Source organism: Astyanax mexicanus, chromosome 12, assembly GCF_023375975.1.
Source record: "Astyanax mexicanus isolate ESR-SI-001 chromosome 12, AstMex3_surface, whole genome shotgun sequence".
NCBI lineage: Eukaryota > Metazoa > Chordata > Actinopteri > Characiformes > Acestrorhamphidae > Astyanax > Astyanax mexicanus.
This window is the reverse complement of record NC_064419.1, coordinates 38524544-38550093: the sequence shown is the minus strand read 5'-3', so window position 1 is coordinate 38550093 and position 25550 is coordinate 38524544. Positions and strand designations below refer to the sequence as shown.

At 41.0% G+C, this 25550-nt stretch overlaps 1 protein-coding gene across 2 annotated transcripts in view; it reads right to left on the bottom strand.

Moving 5' to 3' along the window:
- The window catches only part of mapk4 (mitogen-activated protein kinase 4), a 41623-nt gene extending 18289 nt beyond the window's left edge, over nt 1-23334 (bottom strand). The window contains exons 1-3 of one of the 2 annotated variants that reach the window (XM_022671096.2): nt 22791-23333; nt 17618-17695; nt 12382-12962 (exon numbers count right to left, since the gene is read on the bottom strand). In XM_022671096.2, the coding sequence (XP_022526817.2) occupies nt 12382-12924 (543 nt within the window). In that variant the 5' untranslated portion in view covers nt 12925-12962; nt 17618-17695; nt 22791-23333. Of the gene's footprint in view, nt 1-12381; nt 12963-17617; nt 17696-22790 lie in introns of both variants that reach the window. The other variant, XM_049485587.1, reaches the window with a different exon arrangement.
- Nucleotides 23335-25550: the final 2216 nt, after the last annotated feature.

Genomic DNA, 25550 nt, shown 5'->3' with positions numbered 1-25550 from the left:
ATGGCTAAATTGGAGCAGCCTGGTGGCCAATCTTCATTAATTGCACATTGCACCAGTAAGAGCAGAGTGTGAAGGTTTAATTAGCAGGGTAAGAGCACAGTGTTGCTCAAAATATTGCAATGCACACAACATTATAGGTGACATACCAGAGTTCAAAAGAGGACAAATTGTTGGTGCACGTCTTGCTGGCGCATCTGTGACCAAGACAGCAAGTCTTTGTGATGTATCAAGAGCCACGGTATCCAGGGTAATGTCAGCAAACCACCAAAAAGGACCAACCACATCCAACAGGATTAACTGTGGACGCTGTAAGAGGAAGCTGTCTGAAAGGGATGTTCGGGTGCTAACCAGGATTGTATCCAAAAATCATAAAACTACTGCTGCCCAAATCACGGCAGAGTTCAATGTGTACCTTAACTCTCCTGTTTCCACCAGAACTGTCCGTCACCACAATAAATTATTGTGGTCTAAAACCAAGTGTTTCAGTTTCATTGTACAACCCCTGTATATGCCAGTAGACAGAATGGCATACTGAGGTAAACAAAAAAAAAGGAAAAAAATCAATGCTTTGTTTACAGCAGCTCAGCTCTCATAGCCTTAAGACACAATACACTCACGATCCAGCACCACGGACCCTCAGCTACAGCCCCTCTCCCTCCAACCACACAGCGTCTCCTCAATCTTTAATGAGAAACAGCTGATGTAGCTGCATGGCCTCCAGCACCCCCATCACCAAATTCATTTTCTCCTCTCCTTCCAGTTTCCTCCTTCTCCCTTTGTCTTTCTCACCTCCAGCTTTCTCCTGACGCCCAGGTGATGAATTATTTGCGAGTTCGGGCCAGGTGGCCTCAGCGGGACGGCTTTGTCGGTGATGAGGACACAACCAGAAATGCCATTCACACTATGTGCCTCCGTGCATATAAGCAGATTCACTGGGGACTTCAGGCCAAAGCACTAACTTGTGGAACAGACCTGCAAATTCTGCTTAGTAAAAATTGTACAAAATAATTTCAAAGAGATATTTAGACTATAATATTTGGAGAATATTTCAAAAGATTTTAAAAAACAACAACTCTGGGCTCTGAGTGGTCTAGCAGACTAAGGAGCTGCTCCTATGATCGGGAGATTGCTGGTTCGAATCCCGGTCATGCAGCTGGCCATCAGCTGCAGGAGCCCTGAGAGAGAGCACAATTGGCCTTGCTCTCTCTGAGTGGGTAGATGGCGCTACTTTCCCACGTCTCTCCAAAGAGTGATGTCGCCCAGCACATTGCATCTGTGAGCTGATGCATCGAAACCGAGTCGCTGTGCTTTCCTCCGAGTGCACTGTGATGCTACTTGGCAATGCTGCATCAGCAGCAGATTGAAAAGAGGCGATGGCTGACTTTACATGTGTCGGAGGAGACATCTGCTAGTCTTCACCCTTCTGGTGTTCTGGCCTCACCAGGGGAGTCCTAATGAGTGGGTTGGGTAATTGTCCTTGTAAATTGGGGAGAAATGGGATAAAAAAAATAGAAAAAAAAAAAAAAACCAACAGCTCTCTAGTAATAACTAATAATGCCCCCAACACTATAGGGCAACATGTAAGCTTAGCCACCACCTTTTTTCAAATTGCCACTGATGCAGAATCGCTCGAAGGAAAGCGCAGCACCCAAGCTCTGATAAATCAGCTAACCGATGGATATGTTGTCATCTACCCACCCAGAAAGAGCATGGACAATTGTGCTCTCTTGGCGATCTAGGATTCGGACGGGCAATTTTCTAAACATACTGTACATGCCAGTGCGCTATATAACAAGCTTACCTCGAAAAATTAAGAGACCACTTCATTTTCTGAATCGGTTTCTCTGACTTTGTATTTGTATTTATAGATATATGTTTGAGTAAAATGAACATTGTTGTTTAATTCTATAAACTACAGACAACATTTCTCGCGAATTTTAAATTAAAATATTGTCACTTAGAGCATTTATTTGCAGAAAATGAGAAATGGCTGAAATAACAAAAAAGATGCAGAGCTTTCAGACCTCAAACAATGCTAGAAGATTTATAAGCTCAGAAATCGATATTTGGCACCTTGGCATGTTCTCCTCCACCAGTCTTACACACTGCTTTTGGATAAATTTATGCCACTCCTGGTGCACAAATTCAAGCAGTTCAGCTTTGTTTGATGGTTTGTGATCATCCATCTTCCTCTTGATTATATTCCAGAGATTTTCAATTTGGTAAAATCAAGAGGAAACATCATTATTAAATGTTATCTTATTTTTTTTTCCAGAGTTGTATATGCCTTACTCTCATACTGTGGCTAAAGGCATAGCTGTGTATTCTCTCAGTAAGCTTCCCATGTTTGTATGTATCCAGGTGCTGCTGTGTGTGTACAGTTAAGCTATCTGTCTCCTCCTCCCACAGTGAGGAACTAAATGTTCCCAACCAGGCCAGGAGCAGAGCACCCACTTACGGTAATGGGGAGCAGGGCTGTGGGATGTTGACTTAGACAGAACAGAAGAACTGAACCGGAGTGAAATTGGACCCTTTCCAGCATGCTGATTCAGACCCATTCACAAAAGGACACGCCAGCCTGAGGGCACAGAAGATGAGCCCAGAGCCGCCAACAGACGGGCTAAAGCGGGAGACCAGCGGGGGTGAACAGCAGGGGTGAAGAAACGTCACTCTACTGCAAACTTACTCACTTTATTACTCAGCAAACTCCTGTATTGTTCACACAAGCTGTCTACAAGACGGTCCCGGCCCTTTGTTGTCCTGGTTTCACGTAGCACTGTCCCGTCCATCCCGACCAGACTCTACCCCCTTCCCTCGCTCCCTGATGACTCACTCCACCTCAGCCTGTCTCGCACAAAGCCCCCCATTCATATTGGCCATACAGACTCTGCTAATGTTACACAGTGTGCTCCCCACTATAATAAAGCAGCACAATAGAGAAGCAAAAAGCCACATTAATCTTTCACAAACCCTGATCCCGAAACAGTCAAGGTTATAATTCACCCTGATTATGGTGTAACCCGGTAGGGCTGAGTGCGTGCGACAGGGCATGTGAGGAGACGCCTGGGACTTAACCACATCACAGAGCACACAGGCCACTGTTTCCCAGTCCTGTTTAGTTCTGGTGTCTGCACCCTGTCATGTTTTCCCAGCTTTAACACACCCATTCTTTAGTTTATTGGATTGGACTGGATCAAGTGTGCTAGAACAGGGGAAACTCCAAAACACTCAGGTCAGTTGCAATGCATGGAATGGACTAAAAATACCATCCTTGGCACATATTCTTTTATTTTAAGGCCACAATGTGCCTTGCAATTTAGAGTATTAATAAAACTTACAGTACAGTTCTTACAGTGTACAGTGTTTTCCCTGCTTTAACACACATTCTCAGTTTATTTGATTGAACTGGATAGAGTGTGCTAGAACATGGAAAACACCAAAACATTCAGGTTGTCACGCCCTTGTCCTGTCTCTTGTCAGCCTCCATGTTTTTTCCCTTCATTTGTTTGTTGCTCAGAGCACATAGCTCTATGCTATCTCTGCCCATGTCTTCAGTACTCCCACCTATGTTAATTTGTAGCTCCGCCCCCTCATTATCTGTTCCAAGGTGGTTCCTGTTCCTGTTTCCTGTTCCATGTGTATTTGGTCTTCTTTTAGGGCTTGCAGCAGGGAGGACTCGAGGCGGACGTAAACGCAGGTAATTTATTCACAAGTAAACAAACAATAAATCAAAACAAGATACAAGAACAGACAGAACTACTAGAATTAACACTGAAAACACAGGGGTTTAAATACACATGAAGGGAACAGGAAACAGGAAACACCTGGGAACAGATAATGAGAGGGCGGAGCTACAAATGAACACAGGTGGGAGCACTGAAGACATGGGCAGTGACAAGGGTATGGAAGTAAAACAGTGTCACCAGATTTTGAATTTTAAAAGCACTTGAATTTTTAGCACTGAATTATTTTACATTGAATTAAACACAAAATTTTTCAGTATATCATTTTCACTTATTTTATTTTAATGTAAAAAAAATTCAAAAGCAAAAATTCAAGTTTAAAAAATTCTATTAAAATAAATTCAGGTTGCTCAAATTCGACCTGTCAAATTCGACCTGTCAAATTCGACTGCTAAAATACAACGCTCAAAATTCGCTGTCAACATCCGGGACACACAGGATGAGCAATCGATTCAGTCTTCAATCGAGCCAACAACCAGCCAATCACATCACGCTCCGAAGATCACGTGACAGGTAGCGCCTCACGGCTCAGAGCCGCTCAACGCGAGTCACAGCCCCCTCCGCTGCTGCTCTCGAGAAGGTGAGTGTAAAACAGCTGAAAACAGGGCATTTACCTCACCACTGTGGCCATGTAATATCACTTAAACGGTGTAGAAATCCTCACTTTAACCACGGTTTGCTCTGTGGTTTGTAAACATATTAAATTAAGATAGATATCCAGATATACCTTAAACTAACTTAATAAATAAAGCTCCTCTGTTCATTTCAGAAAGAGCTTCAAACACGAACACTAGATCAATTATTTATAAATACAGTCAGACTGTGTGGAAGATAATTACTACTGTAGAATCTGAGATGGTAACTTAGTTAGCTAAATTATAGCTACCTATCTTGCTAGTTAGCTGTGGGACTGTGCGATTATAGACAAGATACTACCTAGTTAGCGGTTTGTTTAGCAATACCTTATTTACACTTTGCTGCAAAGTATGTTGCTTAGTGTAATGGCCACTGTCTAAATAAATATATTGAGCTATATTACACTTACTGTACCCCTCTCAGGCTGGTCCTCTCATTAAATAAAGGAGATTTATTACAATTACTATATACCTCTCAGGCTGGTAACTAGGTCTAAATGTATGTGTGGGCATTATCTAATTTGTAATCAGTGCAATATTTATTAGTGATGTCTTTTATACTTAATTTATGTTAATAAATGAGAATCAAATATTGCAACCCATGAGAGAGTATTATTAGTAATATTTATTAAATGTTTTATGTTAATAATAATTATCACATTTTGTAAATGCTGTCGCTAAAAGTGAATCTGATGTTTTTATTTAAGGTTGAAAAGAAGATGGAGAAGTTTCAGCTTGCAGCTATGGAGAGTTCACCACGAAAAGAACGAAGTCAAAGAATACAAAGATCTGTCCATATTCTGAAGTCACCACTTGAAGATTTTATGCAGAATTATTTGGATTATGAATAGGAACCACATTATTTGCAACAGCTTTTTTTATTTATACAAACAAGATGAACATGATATGATGTGCCAGAATATAGGGAGGCTGCCTAAAACACACAAAAAAATACAGAACACATGTAAACAACTAAAGAAAAACAGAACATGGCACATGTAAATAAATCAAATAAACACAGCACAGACTGCATGAAATTGGATTTCTTTATTTGTTCTTTAAAAGTTTGGAGAAAGGAAACCTGTGGAATACAAAAGAAACTTGAAAAATTACTGCATTTGATACATGAATATAATTAAACATTTTAAGAACATTACCTACCTGTGGGATGTTGTCTGCAGGACCAGACAACATCCCCGGCAGAGTGCTCAGGGAGTGCGCAGACCAGCTGACAGATATTCTCACAGACATCTTCAACATCTCCCTGTGCAGCGCCACTGTCCCAACATGCCTCAAGTCCACCACCATCGTTCCCGTGCCGAAGAAGTCCGCAGTGTCCTGCCTCAATGACTACCGTCCCGTTGCACTTACACCCATCATCATGAAGTGCTTCGAGAGGCTAGTCATGAGGAACATCAAGACACGACTGCCCTCTTCACTGGACCCCCTGCAGTTTGCGTATCGTCCCAATCGCTCCACGGACGATGCCATCACCACCACCCTTCATCTCTCCCTCACCCACCTGGAGAAGAAGGACACTTACGTCAGAATGCTGTTTATAGACTTCAGTTCAGCATTCAACACCATCATCCCACAGAACCTCACCAGGAAGCTAAGCTCGCTCGGCCTCAACACCCCCCTCTGCAACTGGATCCTGGACTTTCTGACGGGGAGACCCCCGTCAGTCCGGTTCGGGGGCAGCACCTCCAGCACCATCACACTGAACACTGGGGCCCCCCAGGGCAGTGTCCTGAGTCCTCTGCTGTTCACCCTGCTGACTCATGACTGTGCTGCAAAACACAGTTCTAACAGCTTTATCAAGTTCGCCGATGATACAACCGTGCTGGGTCTCATCACCAAAGGCGACGAGTCAGCATACAGAGAGGAGGTGCAGCGGCTGACAGACTGGTGTACAGTCAACAACCTTCACCTGAATGTGGACAAGACAAAGGAAATGGTTGTTGACTTCAGGAGAGCACAACACACCCACTCTCCACTCAACATCGACGGGTCCTCTGTGGAGATTGTTAAGAGCACCAAGTTCCTTGGTGTCCACTTAGCAGATAACTTCACCTGGACCCTGAACACCAGCTCTACAGCCAAGAAAGCCCAGCAGCGTCTCTACTTCCTCCGGAAGCTGAGAAAGGCCCGTCTCCCTCCACCCATCCTCACACTCTTCTATAGAGGGACCATTGAGAGCATCCTGAGCAGCTGCATCACTGCCTGGTTTGGGACCTGCACCGTCTCTGACCGCAAGACCCTCCAGCGTATTGTGAGGACAGCTGAGAGGATCATTGGCGTCTCTCTCCCCTCCATCACGGACATCTACACCACCCGCAGCATCCGCAAAGCAACCAGCATTGTGAATGACCCCACCCATCCCTCACACAAACTGTTCTCCCTCCTGCCTTCGGGAAGCATCCCGCAGCATCCGGTCCAGCACGACCAGATTCTGCAAGAGCTTCTACCCCCAAGCCATCAGACTCCTCAACTGCAGAGACTGAACTGATGGTTTTTCTGTACATGCACACACACTCTTACCCCACTGCACACTGTCTTGTTATTTATTATTCTTTGTCTGTATTGTGTTGTATTGTCTGTCTGCACTTTTGTACTGTTGCACTATTGTTCTGTATACACTGTGTTTATGTGCACCATGGTCCCTGGAGGAACGTTGTTTCGTTTCACTGTGTACTCTGTATATAGCTGAAATGACAATAAAAACCACTTTGACTTTTGACTTTGACTTTTATTATCCTTTCTTTTTCTGGGAGAAAATATCCTGTTTAAGAAAATGAAGACAAGAAATATGACTGTGTTAAACTTGGTGTTGTTTGGATTCAGTATTTACTTCATTTATATTTATATAAAACATTTTTGCAATTATTATTGCATTGGTTTTGGCACAAACCAATTACTAATGCATCTCAGAAAATCTGAAGATCATGAGAATATCATAATTTAACAGAAATTATACATTACACTACATGTAAAGTGACATATTCCAAATCATTTTTACCTGGCTAAAAGTTCATTAAACCAGAATTACCCCACTTTACAAGAATATGTAGTTTAAACTTAAAATAAAAAAAGTTAAATGTGTCGCTTTAAACATAAGGTGACCGTTTACTGAACGATATTAAACACAAATATATATTTTTCACTTCTGAGATGCACTAGTAAACAGGACTAATCATGCTGTATCTTAATTACACAAGCATTTTAGGACTATTATTTACTGTTGATATCCTCAGTAAAAGCCTGAGTTGAATTGTTAATAAATGTATAAAATATATATTAAATATAAACATTAAAATTAATATCATAAAATAAATAATGGTCATATCTTAAATTATCTCTGTTAAATTAGTTAGTAAAGAGACAAAAAGCAATTGTCATAAATCTCCTATATTTAATGAGACGACCAGCCTGAGAGGGGTACAGTAAGTGTAATATAGCTCAATATATTTATTTAGACAGTGGCCATTACACTAAGCAACATACTTTGCAGCAAAGTGTAAATAAGGTATTGCTAAACAAACCGCTAACTAGGTAGTATCTTGTCTATAATCGCACAGTCCCACAGCTAACTAGCAAGATAGGTAGCTATAATTTAGCAAACTAAGTTACCATCTCAGATTCTACAGTAGTAATTATCTTCCACACAGTCTGACTGTATTTATAAATAATTGATCTAGTGTTCGTGTTTGAAGCTCTTTCTGAAATGAACAGAGGAGCTTTATTTATTTAGTTAGTTTAAGGTATATCTGGATATCTATCTTAATTTAATATGTTTACAAACCACAGAGCAAACCGTGGTTAAAGTGAGGATTTCTACACCGTTTAAGTGATATTACATGGCCACAGTGGTGAGGTAAATGCCCTGTTCTCAGCTGTTTTACACTCACCTTCTCGAGAGGAGCAGCGGAGGGGGCTGTGACTCGCGTTGAGCGGCTCTGAGCCGTGAGGCGCTACCTGTCACGTGATCTTCGGAGCGTGATGTGATTGGCTGGTTGTTGGCTCGATTGAAGACTGAATCGATTGCTCATCCTGTGTGTCCCGGATGTTGACAGCGAATTTTGAGCGTTGTATTTTAGCAGTCGAATTTGGCAGGTCGAATTTGACAGGTCGAATTTCAGCAACCTGAATTTATTTTAATTGAATTTTTTAAACTTGAATTTTTGCTTTTGAATTTTTTTTACATTAAAATAAAATAAGTGAAAATGATATACTGAAAAATTAAAGTGTTTAATTCAGAGGCAAAAAAAATCACATGCAATAATTCAATGTAAAATAATTCAGTGCTAAAAATTCAAGTGCTTTTAAAATTCAAAGTCTGGTGACACTGTTTTACTTCCATACAAGGGCCGTTTCTCAATCTGCGTTCTTGTCTGTACTTGTGTTCTTGTGGACTCGTGAAACGTCATCAGTCGCAGCCCAAGAACTGTTCCAATTCAGAAGATCGCAGTTAGCCAAGTACACAACTAATACCCGGATGTGTTCTTGCTCCTCCCACTTTATCGAGGATGCATGGAAGGTGACTTGTGTGGACTTCTTACAGCCCGATAACCCAGAATGCACCTCGCAGCAGTATCAGCGCAATGCAGGATAAGAAGGCACATACCTGTAAGCACCTGTACGTTTTCAGAACAGTACTGCTGTGTGCTAAAATAATGTTTTAAGTTATTTTTAGGCGAGAATGTAGGGGTTTAGACTTGCATATGTGGTTTATTTGTTATTTGTTATTTGTTAAGAAAGTGGCTAGGTGAAAATGTTCTCCTATGTTTTCGGAACAACGCTTTCTGCTCCTCTAAGACGGTGACGTCATTAAGTATACAGCTGTTCCATATACACAACAACCGCCCCGCTTCCTCCTGTTCTTGGCAGTCCGCACTCGCAATCTGAACTTCCCAAGTCCGTTCTTCACAAGTACGGGAGTACAGACTTGTGTACTTGTGTATTGAGAAACGGCCAAGGAGAGACACGAGAGCCATGACAACAAACAAAGGAGGGGGAAAAAACATGGAGGCTGACAAGAAACAGGACAAGGGTGTGACACAGGTCAGTTGCACTGCATTAAATGGGCTTAAAATACCATAGTTTGTACATATTTTTACATTTTTCAGGCCAAGATGTCCCTTGAAATTTACAGTATTAACAAAACACACTGGTAAACCTTTAATGATTGTTTGGACTGTATGGTTTATTGGCTTAACTGGATCAACTTGTTGCTAATAACAGTCAAGATAGTTCTTTTTGTCTTTGGGCCAAAGCCAATGTCTGTTTCTTCCAAATATGATCTAAAATACTAATTTGAAGACAAAACAGGTTTCTACTGTGTGATGGTTAATTCCTGATGTGTCTGAGCCCAAAGAAATCAATTCCACTTCTGGACATGGTTAACATAATGCACAGTAGAGCTTTAATTGGAATTTCTAAATGTAGCTTTGAAAAGGGTTTAAAAAATAATCTCTTGTCCATGTGGTTCTATCAGCTATTGTTATAGGCTATATATATATATATAGCCTATATATATATAGGCTGTATATAGGTTTCCTGATACAGTGCAATCTGACTGTTTGAAGAGTACAGGTGTTCAGTTTAGACTTGCACCGTTGTCCTTTACACACTTAGATTCCTTGACTCGTTTAATGATATTATGCACTATAGAGAAAGAAAATATGCAAATCTATTCCAATCGCTCTTTCACATTTGTTGATAAACCAGAGATCCTCCAGTTTCTCATGCTTGTTTCTCAAAGACTCTTGAGAAAGTCTGTTGTGGATGTAAATTAAACACAACCCAGAGCACATAGGCCACTGTTTTCCAGTCCTGTTTAGTCCCTGTATGTTTGAGTTGAGTTTGTGTGAGTTTCCCCTACTTTAACACACCCATTCTTTAGCTTATTGGATTGGACTGGATCAAGTGTGCTAGAACAGGGAAAACACCAAAACATTCAGGTCAGTGGGACTGCATGGAATGGACTAAAATACCATATTAAGAACATACTGAGACATATTGAGGCCAAGATATGCCTTACGTTTACAGTACTGAGCAAACACATACTGGTTAACTCTTTTTTTTCCCTGTATTTTTCAAGGATAAGGATTAAGAAAGTGATTGTCTTGATTCTTTTAAACATCTAGAAAATGCTTCTGATATAATTTGTCAGTTTTTTTGCTTGAATGTGACACGTTTAATTGTTTCAGGGATGTGCAGACATGTTAGATTAGAATCTCTATGCACACTACATTACTACATTTATGCACACCACCTCTGTTGTTTTGCCACACTGCTGCGCTCTGAATAATTCTATACTGCCTGCCAGATTCTGACTCAATTTCAGCAATGTTTTATTGTTTGTTGTGAAGGAAAAACAAAGTATAATAGTAATTTATGATCAGATAAAACAGGGAGGAATCACGAGTGTTACGTTGTGTGATGAACCACTACATTAAAATGAGGCCTTCCAGAGGTGAGTATTATCGACCTTGGCTAGCACTGCTGGAGCAGCGTTAGCATTACCGTTAACAATTAGCTGATAATGCTAATGCTCCAGCTTTAGTAGAAATCTATAAATCTAAGCTTACTGTAAATAAATGGAAGCAATTAAATCAAATAAATAAACAGTTTTCAGGAGAGAAATCATTTTAAGATACAGTGCTTGCTTGACTTGCCTGACTCATCTGAAATGTTTTTTTTTTCTAAGAATTACAATTCTTTTTACTTAGTTTAGGTCTCACCACCCAGCGGTGAGACCTGCTGAATTAGAAGGAAAACGTGCCGACACCGCTGTGCCTTATTAGAGTCCAGCGTGCCTTATGTATAAAAATAGACCAGAAAATAGACATTTATTAATTGTGCTCCTTATAATGCAGTGCACCTTATAGTGCAAAAAATATGGTACTTTTATACTTTAAGTAGTTTTAAAACCAGCAATTTTCACTTTTACTGGAGTAAAAAGCTTGAGGTGATACAGAATCATTTTTAACCCCTAGTATTTATACTTCTACCTCAGTAATGAATGTCAATAACTTTGACACCTTTGCTGACCATTCACATTCACATGTTGCACGTCAACAAAATGGATATGTATCCAATCTAGGATCACATATAAAAGTGACACAAATCTTGATTTAAAAATGATCAGGTATGATATGTCCACATAGCCCTGAAAAGTGCAGATCTCACATTCACATTATGGCAACAAATCTTTCTTTAGCCTGGTAAAGTAGGTGCCGTATGGATGGGATATTCTATTTCTGAAGTTTGGAAGTGCTGGAAATTAACATTCCTCAATCCACATTGTCATGTGTGTAATGGGAATAGCTTGGAGACGGCATTACCATCCACAGTGGACAGCACAATGGGTAGTCATGACTGTATTGGCAACATCTGGCTAAAATTGTTTATTCAAACAAAGTAAAGAAGTGATTTCTGAAGAAATATGATTAATATTCAGTGCAACATTCCTTAGCTTTCATGCAACATGGAAAAAGCCATGGACATTTATATTAGTTCCTGTCCCATAACTTGTAGCATGTCAGTGTATGAGTAGCCTGTATGAGTCTAAAAGTCGCAGAATTTACTGCACTTCATCTACAGACTACATCGGCCTGTAGTCTGTTGCTAACCCTGGCAAGCACTGCTGGAGCAGCATTAGCATTACCCGCTAACTGTGCCAGCTCTTTGAACGTTTGGACATGAGTATTTTCAGCATGTAACTTGCTGCTAACCCCAGCTGGCACTGCTGGAGCAGTATTAGCATTACTATTAACGATTAGCCGCTAAAGATTGTGACTGGTGACATCTGGCTAAATGTGTCCATGCAAACAGAGTGAATGTGTAATTTTTTTTTTAAGAAATCTGATCAATATTCAGTGGAGCATTCTCTTTAGCTTTCATGCGACATGGAAAAGGCCATGGCATATGATATTTAGTAGCATGTCAGTGTATGAGTAGCCTGTATGAGTCTAAAAGTTGCAGAATTCACTGCACTTTACCTTGTGCGAGTAGTGTGGGTCTACGATGCGTGCCAGCCCAAAGTCGCCGATCTTCAGCAGCAGCTGTTCGGTATTGATGAAAACGTTGGCGGGCTTCAGGTCACGATGGAGCACGTTCGCCGAGTGGATGAACTTGAGGCCTCGGAGGAGCTGGTAGAAGAGCAGGGTGGCGTGCTCGGCCAGCAGCGGCCCCTGCTCCAGGATGCGGCTCAGGTCGGTCTCCATCAGCTCCTGCACTATGTACAGAGCCGTGAGCTGGGAGAGGTCGCGGGGCAGCGGCCGGCCGTACGGCCCCAGCACCTCGTACACTCTCACCACGTTCTCATGCTGGATCCTCCGTGTGATCTTCACCTCTCGCAGAGCGTGCTTCAGACTGACCGCGTCCTGCAGCACCAGCTTCTTCACGGCCACCCGCTGCCCACTGCGCCGGTCCAGCGCCGACAGGACCAGGCCGGAAACGCCCGTGCCCAGAGGCCGCAGGTCCTGGAAGTGTCCGCCCAGGTCGAAGCCATACCTGAACAGGGAGGGGTTCTGCCTGGCCATCGTTCATAGGGGAGCCACCGGGCACTGCCTGAGAGAGGCTGTTGGGGTAGAAAACATAGATTATCATTATAAAATATAATAAACACCAATCAAGCAATCAACTGATGTTATGACCACCTCCTTTTTTCTGTAGTCCTGTATCTGGTTCTCTGAGTACTTTATAACTATCCTCCTTTCACCATGTTCTTTAATGGTAAGGACCACACAGGAGAGAAAACCACCACAGAGCACCTAATATTTGGGTGGTGGGTCATTATTCTCAGCAATGCAGTGATTCTGACATGGTAGTGGTGTATGAGGTGTTAGTAGTGTGTGTTGAGCTGGTATAACTAGATCAGACACAGCAGTGCTGCTGGAGTTTTTAAACACCTTATTGTCACTGACGGGCTGGAAATAGCCCACCAACAGAGTCCTGTGTGCAACGTCTTGGGATCACTGATAAAGGACTAGAGGATGACCAACACAAACTTTGCAGCAACAGATGAGCTTCTGTCTCTAACTTAAAATTTTTCTTCTGATATAATACTTTAAGCTAGACGTAGCCTTTAGAGTCTACCAGCAGCCGATAGAGTCGGCTGCATCCTTTGGTGTGTACTGGGAGCTGTTGAAGACCACCAGCAACTGTTAAGATCCACTGGAGACTGCTAGAATCCACCGACAACCTTTAGACACCACCGGCAACTGATAGAATCCACTGATGACCTTTAGAGACCTCCGGCGACCGTTAGAATCCACAACGATCTTTAGAGACCACCAGCAACTATTAGAATCCACCAGCAACCGTTAGAATCCACCCACGAACTTTAGAGACCATCGGAAACTGTTAGAATCCACCGGCGACCGTTAGAAACCACCGACGACCTTAAGAGTCCACCGGAAACTGTTGGAATCCACAATCAACCTTTAGAGACCAACTGTTAGAATTCACTTGCAACTGTTAGAATCTACCGATGACCTGAAGAGACCACCAGCAATTGTTAGAATCTTCTGGCGACCGTTAGAATCCACTGACAACCTTTAGAGACCACCAGCAACTGTTAGAATCCACCGGCAACTGTTAGAAACCACCAACGACCTTTAGAGACCACCGGAAACTGTTGGAATCCACTGGCGAACGCTAGAATCCACATTAGACCTTTAGAGACCACCAGGAACTGTTAGAATTCACTGGCAACTGTTAGAATCCACCGATGACCTGAAGAGACCACCAGCAACTGTTAGAATCCACTGGCGACCGCTAGAATCCACATTAGACCTTTAGAGACCACCAGGAACTGTTAGAATTCACTGGCAACTGTTAGAATCCACTGATGACCTTTAGAGACCACCAGCAACTGTTAGAATCCACCAGTGACTGTTAGAATCATCTCACGTGGAGCAGCTAAGTAGGAGTGTCTAATGAAGTGGACAGTAGGTGTATACAGTGTTTAAAAACTCCAGCAGCACTGCTGTGTCTGATCCACTCTGTCACTTTGTTGTACCAGCACAACAAACACTAACACCTTATACACCACCACCATGCCAGAGTCACTGCAGCACCGAGAATGACCCACCACCCAAATAATAGCTGCTCTATGGTGGTCTACCCTGTGCGGTCCACACCATTGAAGAATAGGATGGAAGGAGGATAATAAAGTATGCAGAGAAACAGATACAGGACTACAGTCTGTAATTATAGAACTACAAAGTGTCCTTTATGATCAGTGGACCTGAAATATGAATAAAAGCTAATGCTTGATCAGTGTAAATTATAATAGCAGTATTAGATAGATCATGTTACTGTTTAAGTGTGTAACCACGAAACAAAAACACCAGCCTTTGATATGGAGAACTATATGAAAATGTACTGAACCGTTACGCATGAAATTGCTCTAAAACAGCACGTGTGGAGATGTTTGAAGTAGTTCTAAGGAGATTACAGCGTGAAACCAAAATGGATGATGATTACAGTCATCTTTAATGTGCCTGCTGGATTGAAATTTCCTCTAGGATTGAAGCCCCTTAAATTACAGAGCGCTCCTCATATGTGCCGCCTATCAAAGTGAAGAGGGCCCAGCGCTGGGTGGAACGCTGGAACAGTGGCCCTGTGCAGGAAAAGTCTTTCCATAGCAACATATATCCCACAGCCAGTCAGAGCATGGAACACCGTAGGAAACAACCATGGAATCTAAAAATCTTGGGCTGTAAAAACTCCAAAGGTTTTTCCGAAGGTCTATCTACTACCTCTTGCTCAGATTTATGTGATTTGAGTTTCATGATAAATACATCTAACAATAGACCTAAGCCTTAGAAAACAACAAATCCAACTGCACTATGGTGCACAAACAGAGCCAAATAGGAGGGCTGTTGTTAGCATTGCGGCTATTAGCATATCGACTGTTAGCAACATGCTAACATTCACACAATCTAACACAGAAGGCGAGTAGGCTATCTGAGGCATAACACCAGCTGTTGAGGTCTTGTCGTATCAAAATTTTGATTATACATCTTCCTCACTGATGACCATTAAAGTATTTAAAGTATTAAAGTATTCCACTTTCAGTCTGGTCAGGTTGAGCAGTGTAGCCTGTGTTACTTACATTTTTATTATTACTTTTAAACAATTTCATTTTTTAGAAGATCCAGTAATGGTCAGGAGAAAAATGTACACAAAATAAAACGTATAGGGTTTTGAACAAATTTATTTACCACAGACTGCGATGGAGGCAATAAAAAAAAACTATTTCATTCTGCCCATTGAGAAAATCAGCTTAGACATGAAACACCAAATATGGGCATAAACTACATAAACTACAGACCCTCAGATGCTCAGACCCAGCCCACTAATGCAATGATAATTGTCAAAACTAGTGACCAGAGAGTTTTTTTCCATATAAAACGTGAATCCTTTCATATTTATTTTGTGTATATATCTATTTCTTTTTCTTTCGCTCCACGGACGATGCCATCACCACCACCCTTCATCTCTCCCTCACCCACCTGGAGAAGAAGGACACTTACGTCAGAATGCTGTTTATAGACTTCAGTTCAGCATTCAACACCATCATCCCACAGAACCTCACCAGGAAGCTAAGCTCGCTCGGCCTCAACACCCCCCTCTGCAACTGGATCCTGGACTTTCTGACGGGGAGACCCCAGTCAGTCCGGTTCGGGGGCAGCACCTCCAGCACCATCACACTGAACACTGGGGCCCCCCAGGGCAGTGTCCTGAGTCCTCTGCTGTTCACACAGTTCTAACAGCTTTATCAAGTTCACCGATGATACAACCGTGCTGGGTCTCATCACCAAAGGCGACGAGTCAGCATACAGAGAGGAGGTGCAGCGGCTGACAGACTGGTGTACAGTCAACAACCTTCACCTGAATGTGGACAAGACAAAGGAAATGGTTGTTGACTTCAGGAGAGCACAACACACCCACTCTCCACTCAACATCGACGGGTCCTCTGTGGAGATTGTTAAGAGCACCAAGTTCCTTGGTGTCCACTTAGCAGATAACCTCACCTGGACCCTGAACACCAGCTCTACAGCCAAGAAAGCCCAGCAGCGTCTCTACTTCCTTCGGAAGCTGAGAAAGGCCCGTCTCCCTCCACCCATCCTCACACTCTTCTATAGAGGGACCATTGAGAGCATCCTGAGCAGCTGCATCACTGCCTGGTTTGGGACCTGCACCGTCTCTGACCGCAAGACCCTCCAGTGTATTGTGAGGACAGCTGAGAGGATCATTGGCGTCTCTCTCCCCTCCATCAAGGACATCTACACCACCCGCAGCATTTGCAAAGCAACTAGCATTGTGAATGACCCCACCCATCCCTCACACAAACTGTTCTCCCTCCTGCCTTCGGGAAGCATCCCGCAGCATCCGGTCCAGCACGACCAGATTCTGCAACAGCTTCTACCCCCAAGCCATCAGACTCCTCAACTGCAGAGACTGAACTGATGGTTTTTCTGTACATGCACACACACTCTTACCCCACTTACCCCAGAAAATGGAAAGCACTAAAAACCCTACTACCTCACTGGACTCTATTGCACACTGTGTAATAGAGGTAATTACTACCTCACTGGTCTTTTTTGCACACTGCATAATTTGCACACTGTCTTGTTATTTATTATTCTTTTTCTGTATTGTGTTGTATTGTCTGTCTGCACTTTTGTACTGTTGCACTATTGTTCTGTATACACTGTGTTTATGTGCACCATGGTCCCTGGAGGAACGTTGTTTCGTTTCACTGTGTACTCTGTATATAGCTGAAATGACAATAAAAAACACTTTGACTTTGACTTTGAGACACATATGAAATACCTTACCTTGTCTTCTGCATCCACTGTTTCAATAAAATTGAAAGCTTTCTGCAGAATTGGATACAATTCTGAAGCAGTGGCAACAATCATTTTGCAGTGATAATCCACCACAGCAAAATATATTCAGCAAAAAAAAAACACTAAATTTGTAGTATGTTCAATATTGGAAAAAAATCCCTTATTTAGTATAATTATTCACATTGATATTCAGATATCCAACAGCGTGATCACACATCACATTTTATGTCCATATAACATTTCCCCCCTACTGTTTGCACTATAATAGCCTTGCACTGCACTTGCTGCCTCCTTGATGCTGGGCTGCTGGCACTGAACTGATCAGGGGATAAACCTGATGTAATCAGGGTGTAATCTAAGAGCCTCTACTTGCCGTCTCTGTGTCTGAGCTGGCCTTTCACCTCCATGCTCCGTATGCAGCTATCTGTGAGCATTGGCATGCATTCCTTTCCTAAGAGAGAGACAGAAAATAGAGAGAAAGACCATTAGAGACTAATCAGTAATATATATAGAGTAGGTATGTTTACAGTAAAGATAATCATGACATCATACCACTTGTTGTTACATCAATTGGCACATATACTGTACCTAATGTTTCGTTAATCTGACGTTATCTTAGAAATACAGTTAGCGAACGAGCCGCCCTATGATTCACTTTTATGAAAGGCCCCCTGATAAGTGTCTCTGGGGCACCCTGGCCAAAGCAACTCATCTTCAATGACAAGATTGCAATCTACGAGTGTTAAGCCTTCAGCCAAAATGCTGTTATGTAAGCAGATCTTCACTGTTGAAAGGCATTAGCCTGTGTGCACTTCAGATTTCCACTTTGCGAATTCCCAACAGGTGGAGAGGAAAAAACTGGCAATTCTGTTCTTCTCTATCTGTCAGGAATTGCCTTCTATAGTCAGTTTCTTCAAAATAGTATGCCTTGATTACTTGCTGCTTATTAGGGATAGAACATTTCAAATATCAAAGTACTACATTTTGCAATATTCTATAAATTCTCAAAAATACTCTAATGATTGTAATTGGATTGGTGTCAGACAGTGGTTCAGAATTTTAGACAGCAGTGTCTTCAGATCACACTGTTCTCACTTGATAATAAGTCAAATTTCTTTTAATCAGATTTGATGCATTCTGTGTATGGTGTGTTTTTTATTACCCTAACTCTTACTCTGTGTTTTCATAAAATGTGATTTAAAAATCAGCATGTCAGATAGATAGATGAACAGTCTTATGGCCTGAGGGACAAAAGACCTCCTCAGTCTGTCCATGGAGTAGGACTGGGACAACAGTCTGCCGCTGAATGAGCTCCTTTGCCTGGTGATGGTGCTGTGCAGAGGGTGGTTAACATTGTCCATGATGTTCAGCAGCTTGCTGAGGGCTTTCCTATCTGCCAGTGGTGTTAAAGGACTCCAACTTTAATCCCAGCACAGAACCAGCTTTCCTCACCAGCCTGTTGAGCCATCTTGTACAAAGTAGTGTAATATATCCCAATACATTAAATCGTATGTCCTGTAATGTGATACATATAGTTTTGCCATGTTCTTGCCAATACACAGCTCTGCACAGACAGCTGTGCTATTCTCAGAAGCCAGAACCTGTCAGTTGTCAGGTGCTACAAACCAACTGAGTTTGAGACACACTTTGAGACACACTTGACATAATGGCCATCTTTGTTAAGATTTTTTTTCTCCACAATTTGACTTCATATTTAAAACAATGGCTAAATAGTGTCTGAAATGTAAGAAATGCTGCTTACTCAGACAGTATTCTGAGACGGGAAGAAACCCAGTCATGTCTGAATCGAAGTTATTAATCTAACTAATCTAATCTAATAAGGCTAGTCATCTAACCTTCTATTGTACTGAGTTAAAATATCATTAGATAATAATACACAGCTAAACGTTCATGTCTAGCTGTAAACTGTCCACACTGCCATTATTTAGCTAGATACTTCACGTTTCAGACAGCCATTGATTTCTTTAGACTTTTACGCCATGTCTCAATATGCAGTCTTGTGTGTTTTTTTCTTTGCATTACAATACAATCTGCCAATTGTTTCCGGTTGCCCAATTTGTGCTTCACCCCAAAAAACGAGGATGCATCAGTTGGTGACTTCTGGAGTCCTTTTTTTCTATGCATACTTATACTTACGCATACTTTTGCATACATACTGTGCAGCAACAGATGAGCTTTTGTTTCAATGGTGGCGCTGTCGCTGCTAGGTAGAAGTGTCTGAAAGAACACAGTGTTTAAAAACTCCAGCATCACTGCTGAGTCTGATCCACTTGTATATACCAGACTCATACAGACACAGTGGCAAAAGATGCTGTTCAGACCCACAATAATTAAGCTTTTAGTTTCTCCTCGCTCTGCTTTAAGAAATCAGGGAAGAAATGGGTAGTACATTTGTCAAAATGTACTTAATTTGATACAAACAAAGATTGTTTATACTGTTCTGTATAACACACTATCTCAAAAGATAGATAGATAGATAGATAGATAGATAGATAGATAGATAGATAGATAGATAGATAGATAGATAGATAGATAGATAGATAGATAGATAGATATTATATTATTGGTATTAAGAAACACCACTTGTCTCAAACAAAGACTTCCTTTCTAACCTTTTTTTTCTTTGTCTCTTTAATAATTGGCTTTAGAAAAAAACATTTACATTTACTTATTACATCAAAAACGTAAACAAATTGAATTGTGTCTCAAACATAAGAACTGAATTTTAAAAAGCTTTTGCTTGTAGCTGGTTTTGATAGTCAAGATGGCTGAAAAATTTGGTAATCCAGGTGAAAACATACCTTGGGCTGGTTAGCAACCTGATTAACCAGTTTTTGATCAGCAAAATGTATGATGCATTTAATTTTTTCGGTCATGCTTGTGGACTAGCTTGCTTCAAATGATCAAAAAGTGTTATTTAACCCCTTCAAATAATTATTCAACTTAATTAGGCACAACATGGCAAAACACATTAAAAACTGTATCAAATGAACAGAAAGTACTTTTAAAGAGAAGATTAACTTTACTTACTATTTGTAGTAATGTGTTAATTCAGAATATGTATTTGATAAATGCATTGCTACACAGTGTTTATATGAAATTGAAACATCTACGCTGCGAACACAAAAGGCCTGTTATATAAATATTAACCCTTTTTGAGAATAAAAAAGTGAAACATCATTAAAACAAGCCATTTATCATTCAGACAGTCTGTTAGCGGTCAGAAACAGAGACACAGAGGAGAACAGAGGAGGAGGGGGGGGAGAGGGCATGCTTTATTTTGTACCTGGCGGCAATGGGCTTCCAAATTAGGCATCCCAGCGCGAGCGAAGTGTCTGTGCGAAGCGCCAACACAGCCCTGCCTGCATTCCCTTCAGCCTTTCAGCCCAACTTTATAAATAATGCATAGTGCTATGGCGCTGACTAGCTGAGCTGCTGCTGCTGCAGTTCAGCCATGGACCTACCAACACTGCAGAAACAGCACCCAGCACTGCACACAGCACTCAGACTCACTGATAGCAGCCTTACAGCTCATCTGATCTGATCTCCTGGATAGGGGAGCTGTTCTTATTGCTGTGTTCACACACAATCCTGATTTTAAAACGGATTTAACAGAATTCATTTTAAAGGAATAAAAACAACAACTTGTTAGCTGAGTGTAATTGGAGTACTGAGTGAAAACAGCTCAGTGTAACTTAAGAGCTGCATCATGTGGTGCTTTTTGATAAAAGCTGTACATTTTGTGACTTTTAGAAAATACTCAACACTCAAATATCGACAAATTGCACTTATCAGACCTCCCTGATAACTCAGTAGGTGTGGTTATTATGTTCTAATGAACATGCGTGACTGACAGCTGTCTATCACTGGTAAACAAAAGTTTGTTTATACTGCCATGGCAACATACACATAACACAATAGCGCATTTCACACTTTACCCGAACAAATAAGTCTGCTCCCAGAATTGATTCTAGGATTGTTTGGAGAGGAGCTCATTATCGCTGGTTTGTTTTCACACACGAGAACTTTTTTCCGAATCGTGGATTGAATACATAATCCTATACGTTTTCTGTGAGTAGTTTAATAAATGCTTTAGCTGGAGGTTGACTTTTATTATTATTTTATTATATTTAGTATATTAGATAAATATACTTGAGCGGCAAAGAAAGGCGCTTTAGGCGTGTATGACATTCCACCATGAAGCTCCTCTTAACCAGTGACCATTCGATTAGGAGACGGTTATTATCCATTTAGCTTATAACCTGGCACAGCCACTTGAAGCAAGCCCCAGACCACTGATTTTAGCTGCTACAAAGCAGCTTTTACACTTTTCCAAACTTACCCTTGGAGAAGGCGCACCGGGACCACATCCGCCCTTAGAAAAAATTTGGAAAGCTTGCTAGTTAGCTAACCAGCTGAATGGTTAGGGTTGCTCAGGCTCAAAGAGTGGGTGGAGCTATGTTTGTTACCCTTTGTGATCGCTCATTAACCAGCTTTTGATCAGATTAGTGTATGATGCATTTACTTTTTTGGTCTTGCTGGTCGACTAGCTTGCTCTAAATTATCGAAAAGTATCATTTTTTAACCCCTTCAGATAATTATTCAAATTAACCCGGTAACACTGCAGACATGGCAAAATATATTACATAAAACTATATAAAATGTATAGAAATACTTTAAAGTAAAGATTAACTTTACTTATTGTTTGTAACAATGTGTTAATTCAGAAACAAATTTGATTAATATATTGTTATATATGTTGGTATAAAATTGAAATGCTGTGAAAACAAAAGACCTGTTATATAAATATGAATCCTTTTTGATAAATTAATGCATATTTATATATTATGAAATAAAAAAGTGAAACATCATTAAAACAAGCCATTTATCATTCAGAGACAGTTTGCTAGTTTGCTCACCAGCTGGCTGGTTAGGGTTGCTCAGGTTAGAAGTGAGAGAGGGCGGGGCTAATATTTGTTAGCTTTGTGATTGGTCAGGGTTCTGCTTTTAGCACTGTCCATTCTACAGCCAGAGATTTATTAGACTTTGGGAAGATACTGTATTTATTATAAATTCTTTGTACATGTTATTTGATGCCCTCGTCTAAAAGCTTTTTGTGTTAGTATTTGCATTTTGCTTTGTCTTATTATTTCCCCCTGCATTTTTTTTCTTTAATTTCTTCTGGAATTATAATAAAGTAGTAGGCTACACTGACTGAATGGCTGAACTGTTGTGCTGTGCACAAATCTTTTTCAATATTAATTATAATCCTAGGTCCTTCGTGTGTGGCTGATGGTGCCTTGTAGAGCCTGTGTGCCCCCTTAAACTGAGCCCACTACTGTATGAGATTAAGACCACCGGGTTTCACGCTTAGAGGAGTGAGAACGAAGTGAAGAAAGGAGCTTAACTGAGATTAAAATCCTGCTATCCTCCTCCTGCTGCTGCTGCTCCGAGCTATAGCTGTATATCTATCGCTCCATCGGAAAGTACAGCTAGCTACAAAGGGGGGCGATGCTCCGGCTTACCGTGTAGTCTGGGGGGCTTCTCCTCTGCTCCTTCACGCGCTGCTGATGGGGGAGATCTGCAGGTTTAGCTCCACATCTCTTCCGCTGATCTTCTTTCATTTGTTTGCCTCCTTTAGTGGCAGTGAAGCTCCGTATCAGCGCGGCTTCATCATTCATCAGATCTGCATCAGATCAGCGGGTCAGATCAGATCTGCTGGCCTGGCTGTGTGTGATCAGACTGGAGGAGGCGGAGGAGAACAGCAGCAGCAGCAGCAGCAGATCAGCCTCTTCTCCTTTATTGTTTCTCCCTCCAGACTTTTGTTCCCCCTCTCCTTTTCTCCTCCTCCTCTGTATTCTCTGTACTTTCTCTCTTCCACAAAACTCACCAATAAAACCCAACCCAATAAAAACGTAACGCCTTTTGCCCCTCAACTCTTCTTGATATCTCGCTAGCACCTATTTCCACACCTGCCCTCTTCTTTTTTGCCCCACTCACTGAAGAACAAAAGCCCCCCAAGCACTCCCCCTATCTCTACACAGAGCGGAGCCTAGCAGCCCAGCAGCTCCACAGCTCCACACCGGGCCAAGCAGCAGCCAATCGCGGCCGCGCACTGCCAGAACTGCGCCCCAGACGCGCCCCTGATTGGCTGCCGGCCCCTGGCGCTAATTTGCATACGAAGCCTCTGTTTCTGACAGTGAGGAGCTCTCCTGAGACTTCAAACACTGTCTAAAACACAGACATGAGATATAGATACAGTGGAAAAGAGGTCAGTCTAACGTTTAAATACAAAATTGGGCGTAAAATTTCAATAGTTAATGTTTTACATTTTATATATTACAGAAAAAATTAGGTTTTCAATTATTTTCCAATGTGCAAGTTTTTTTCATTTCTGTTTTTCACGATCAGATATACATGAAAAAAACGTTTCTATTCAGTTTTCTGATTTAACACATTTTTTTTCACATTTTGTAATAAAATCTGATGGTATAATCCAACCTACTATTTTATAAAAGGAAAAATTGGAAAAGTCTGACAATGTATTAAAATGTATCCTGTTGGGGTAGACATGAAAAAGAAGAAAGAAAAAGCTATTTTTTTCTTTTTCATGTCTAATATATATATATATATATATATATATATATATATATATATATATATATATAACCAGGTTTTCATGATGATGCCAGATTTTATGTATTAAAGAAGATTTTGGGTTTTCAATTATTCGTCCAATGATCAAATTTTTAATTTCTGTTCCTCACCGTTAGATATACATAAAACACAAAAAAGATTTCTATTCAGTTTTCAGGTTTTACAGTTTTTGAATTTTGTAAAAAAAAAAAATCTGATATAATCCAACCTACTTTTTTACAAGAGGAAAAAAATGCAAAAGTCTAAAAATGTATATTACCCTGGAATTATGATCCTGATGGGACTGAAATAAAAAAGAAGAAATTTGAAAACAAAAAAATGAAACTAGTTTCTTGGTTCAATAGTTTAATGGTTTCATTCAAATCAAATTGTAAAATGTATATATTTCTTTTTTCCTGGAGTTCAGATTCTGATGGGGCAGAAATGAAAAAGAAGATTGGAAAAAAATGCTTTTCAATCAATTTATCAAGACTTAACTTCAAGATGGCACCTGGAGAACTACCTGAAGGCACTGTGTGTATAAACAATGTTTTAATAAACTACTTGTGCACTTTCAAAGTTCTCAGTGCCTTGTTTTAAATATCAGGGCCTTAGAATTTGACCAATGTAGTGTAGAGCTACTTTGAGATTGTATCAGGAATCATTGATTGTCAGGAATCATTTGCTTCTATGAGCCGTTTGGATGGCTCCCTTATTGGGATGTCACAATAAGAAAACCCGAGTAGAATCACCCTGGCAGCACCCCTCACTCGTCAACACTCACCAGAGCTTCAACCACTAGATCGGTAGAAGATCCACCAATTCAATCTGCTGGTTGAGCATCATGCATTATCTGAGGGAGGGATCTGTACCATCATGTGGCCCCTTTAAAAAAAGAATTGCCCACAACTGGTCTGATATTTGATTTTAATTGATAACCCATTTTTGTCAAAAGTGGAAAAGGGTGGAGAAACAAGAGCATCAAGTTTAGTCTCATCTGTGCTCTGATGCAAGGATGCAGAGTCCTTGGACAGTCCAGCTTGAGAGGCAGAGTGTTTGGCTTGCCTCCCAGTGCCTCATCATCACAGGGGGTCAGGTTACTGCGCAGCAGAATCAGTGGGTCGCCAAGGAGAAATAAATAAATGAGGAGCCGGTCTGAATTTCCTCTCTCCAAACACCTGAGTCAGCTCTCTGTGGGAGTGACCTGTGGGGATAGACTTTTCCACTTTTAAAGGAACTGCGTTAAAATCTGACAGGGAATCTATACACAGTTTGCCAGTGTGGGAAGTAACAAGATAGGGGCTGTCTTCTTTCACTGAAGAATCAATTACATATATATTTTTCCTGCTTTCACAGATAGAGGGCAAACTGCATCTGCAACTGCAAGGGATCCTAAAGCAGGATATGGATGGACCTCATGTGCCAATCAAAGACGTTGTGATAAGGATCAGATTGTTAGTATAAATAGAACGGTTAAGGTAATCTCTAAAACACTTTTTCAGGAAAGGACTTGAGGGAATTGGGGTTTTAACTTATTAATTGTATTTACTACAGTGCTGTTTCACACTGAAGCAGAAAGAGGTGACAAACCAAAGTTATACACTGCTTGGCCCAAAAAAAAAAAGTTGCCACCTAAAAAACAAGGTCAT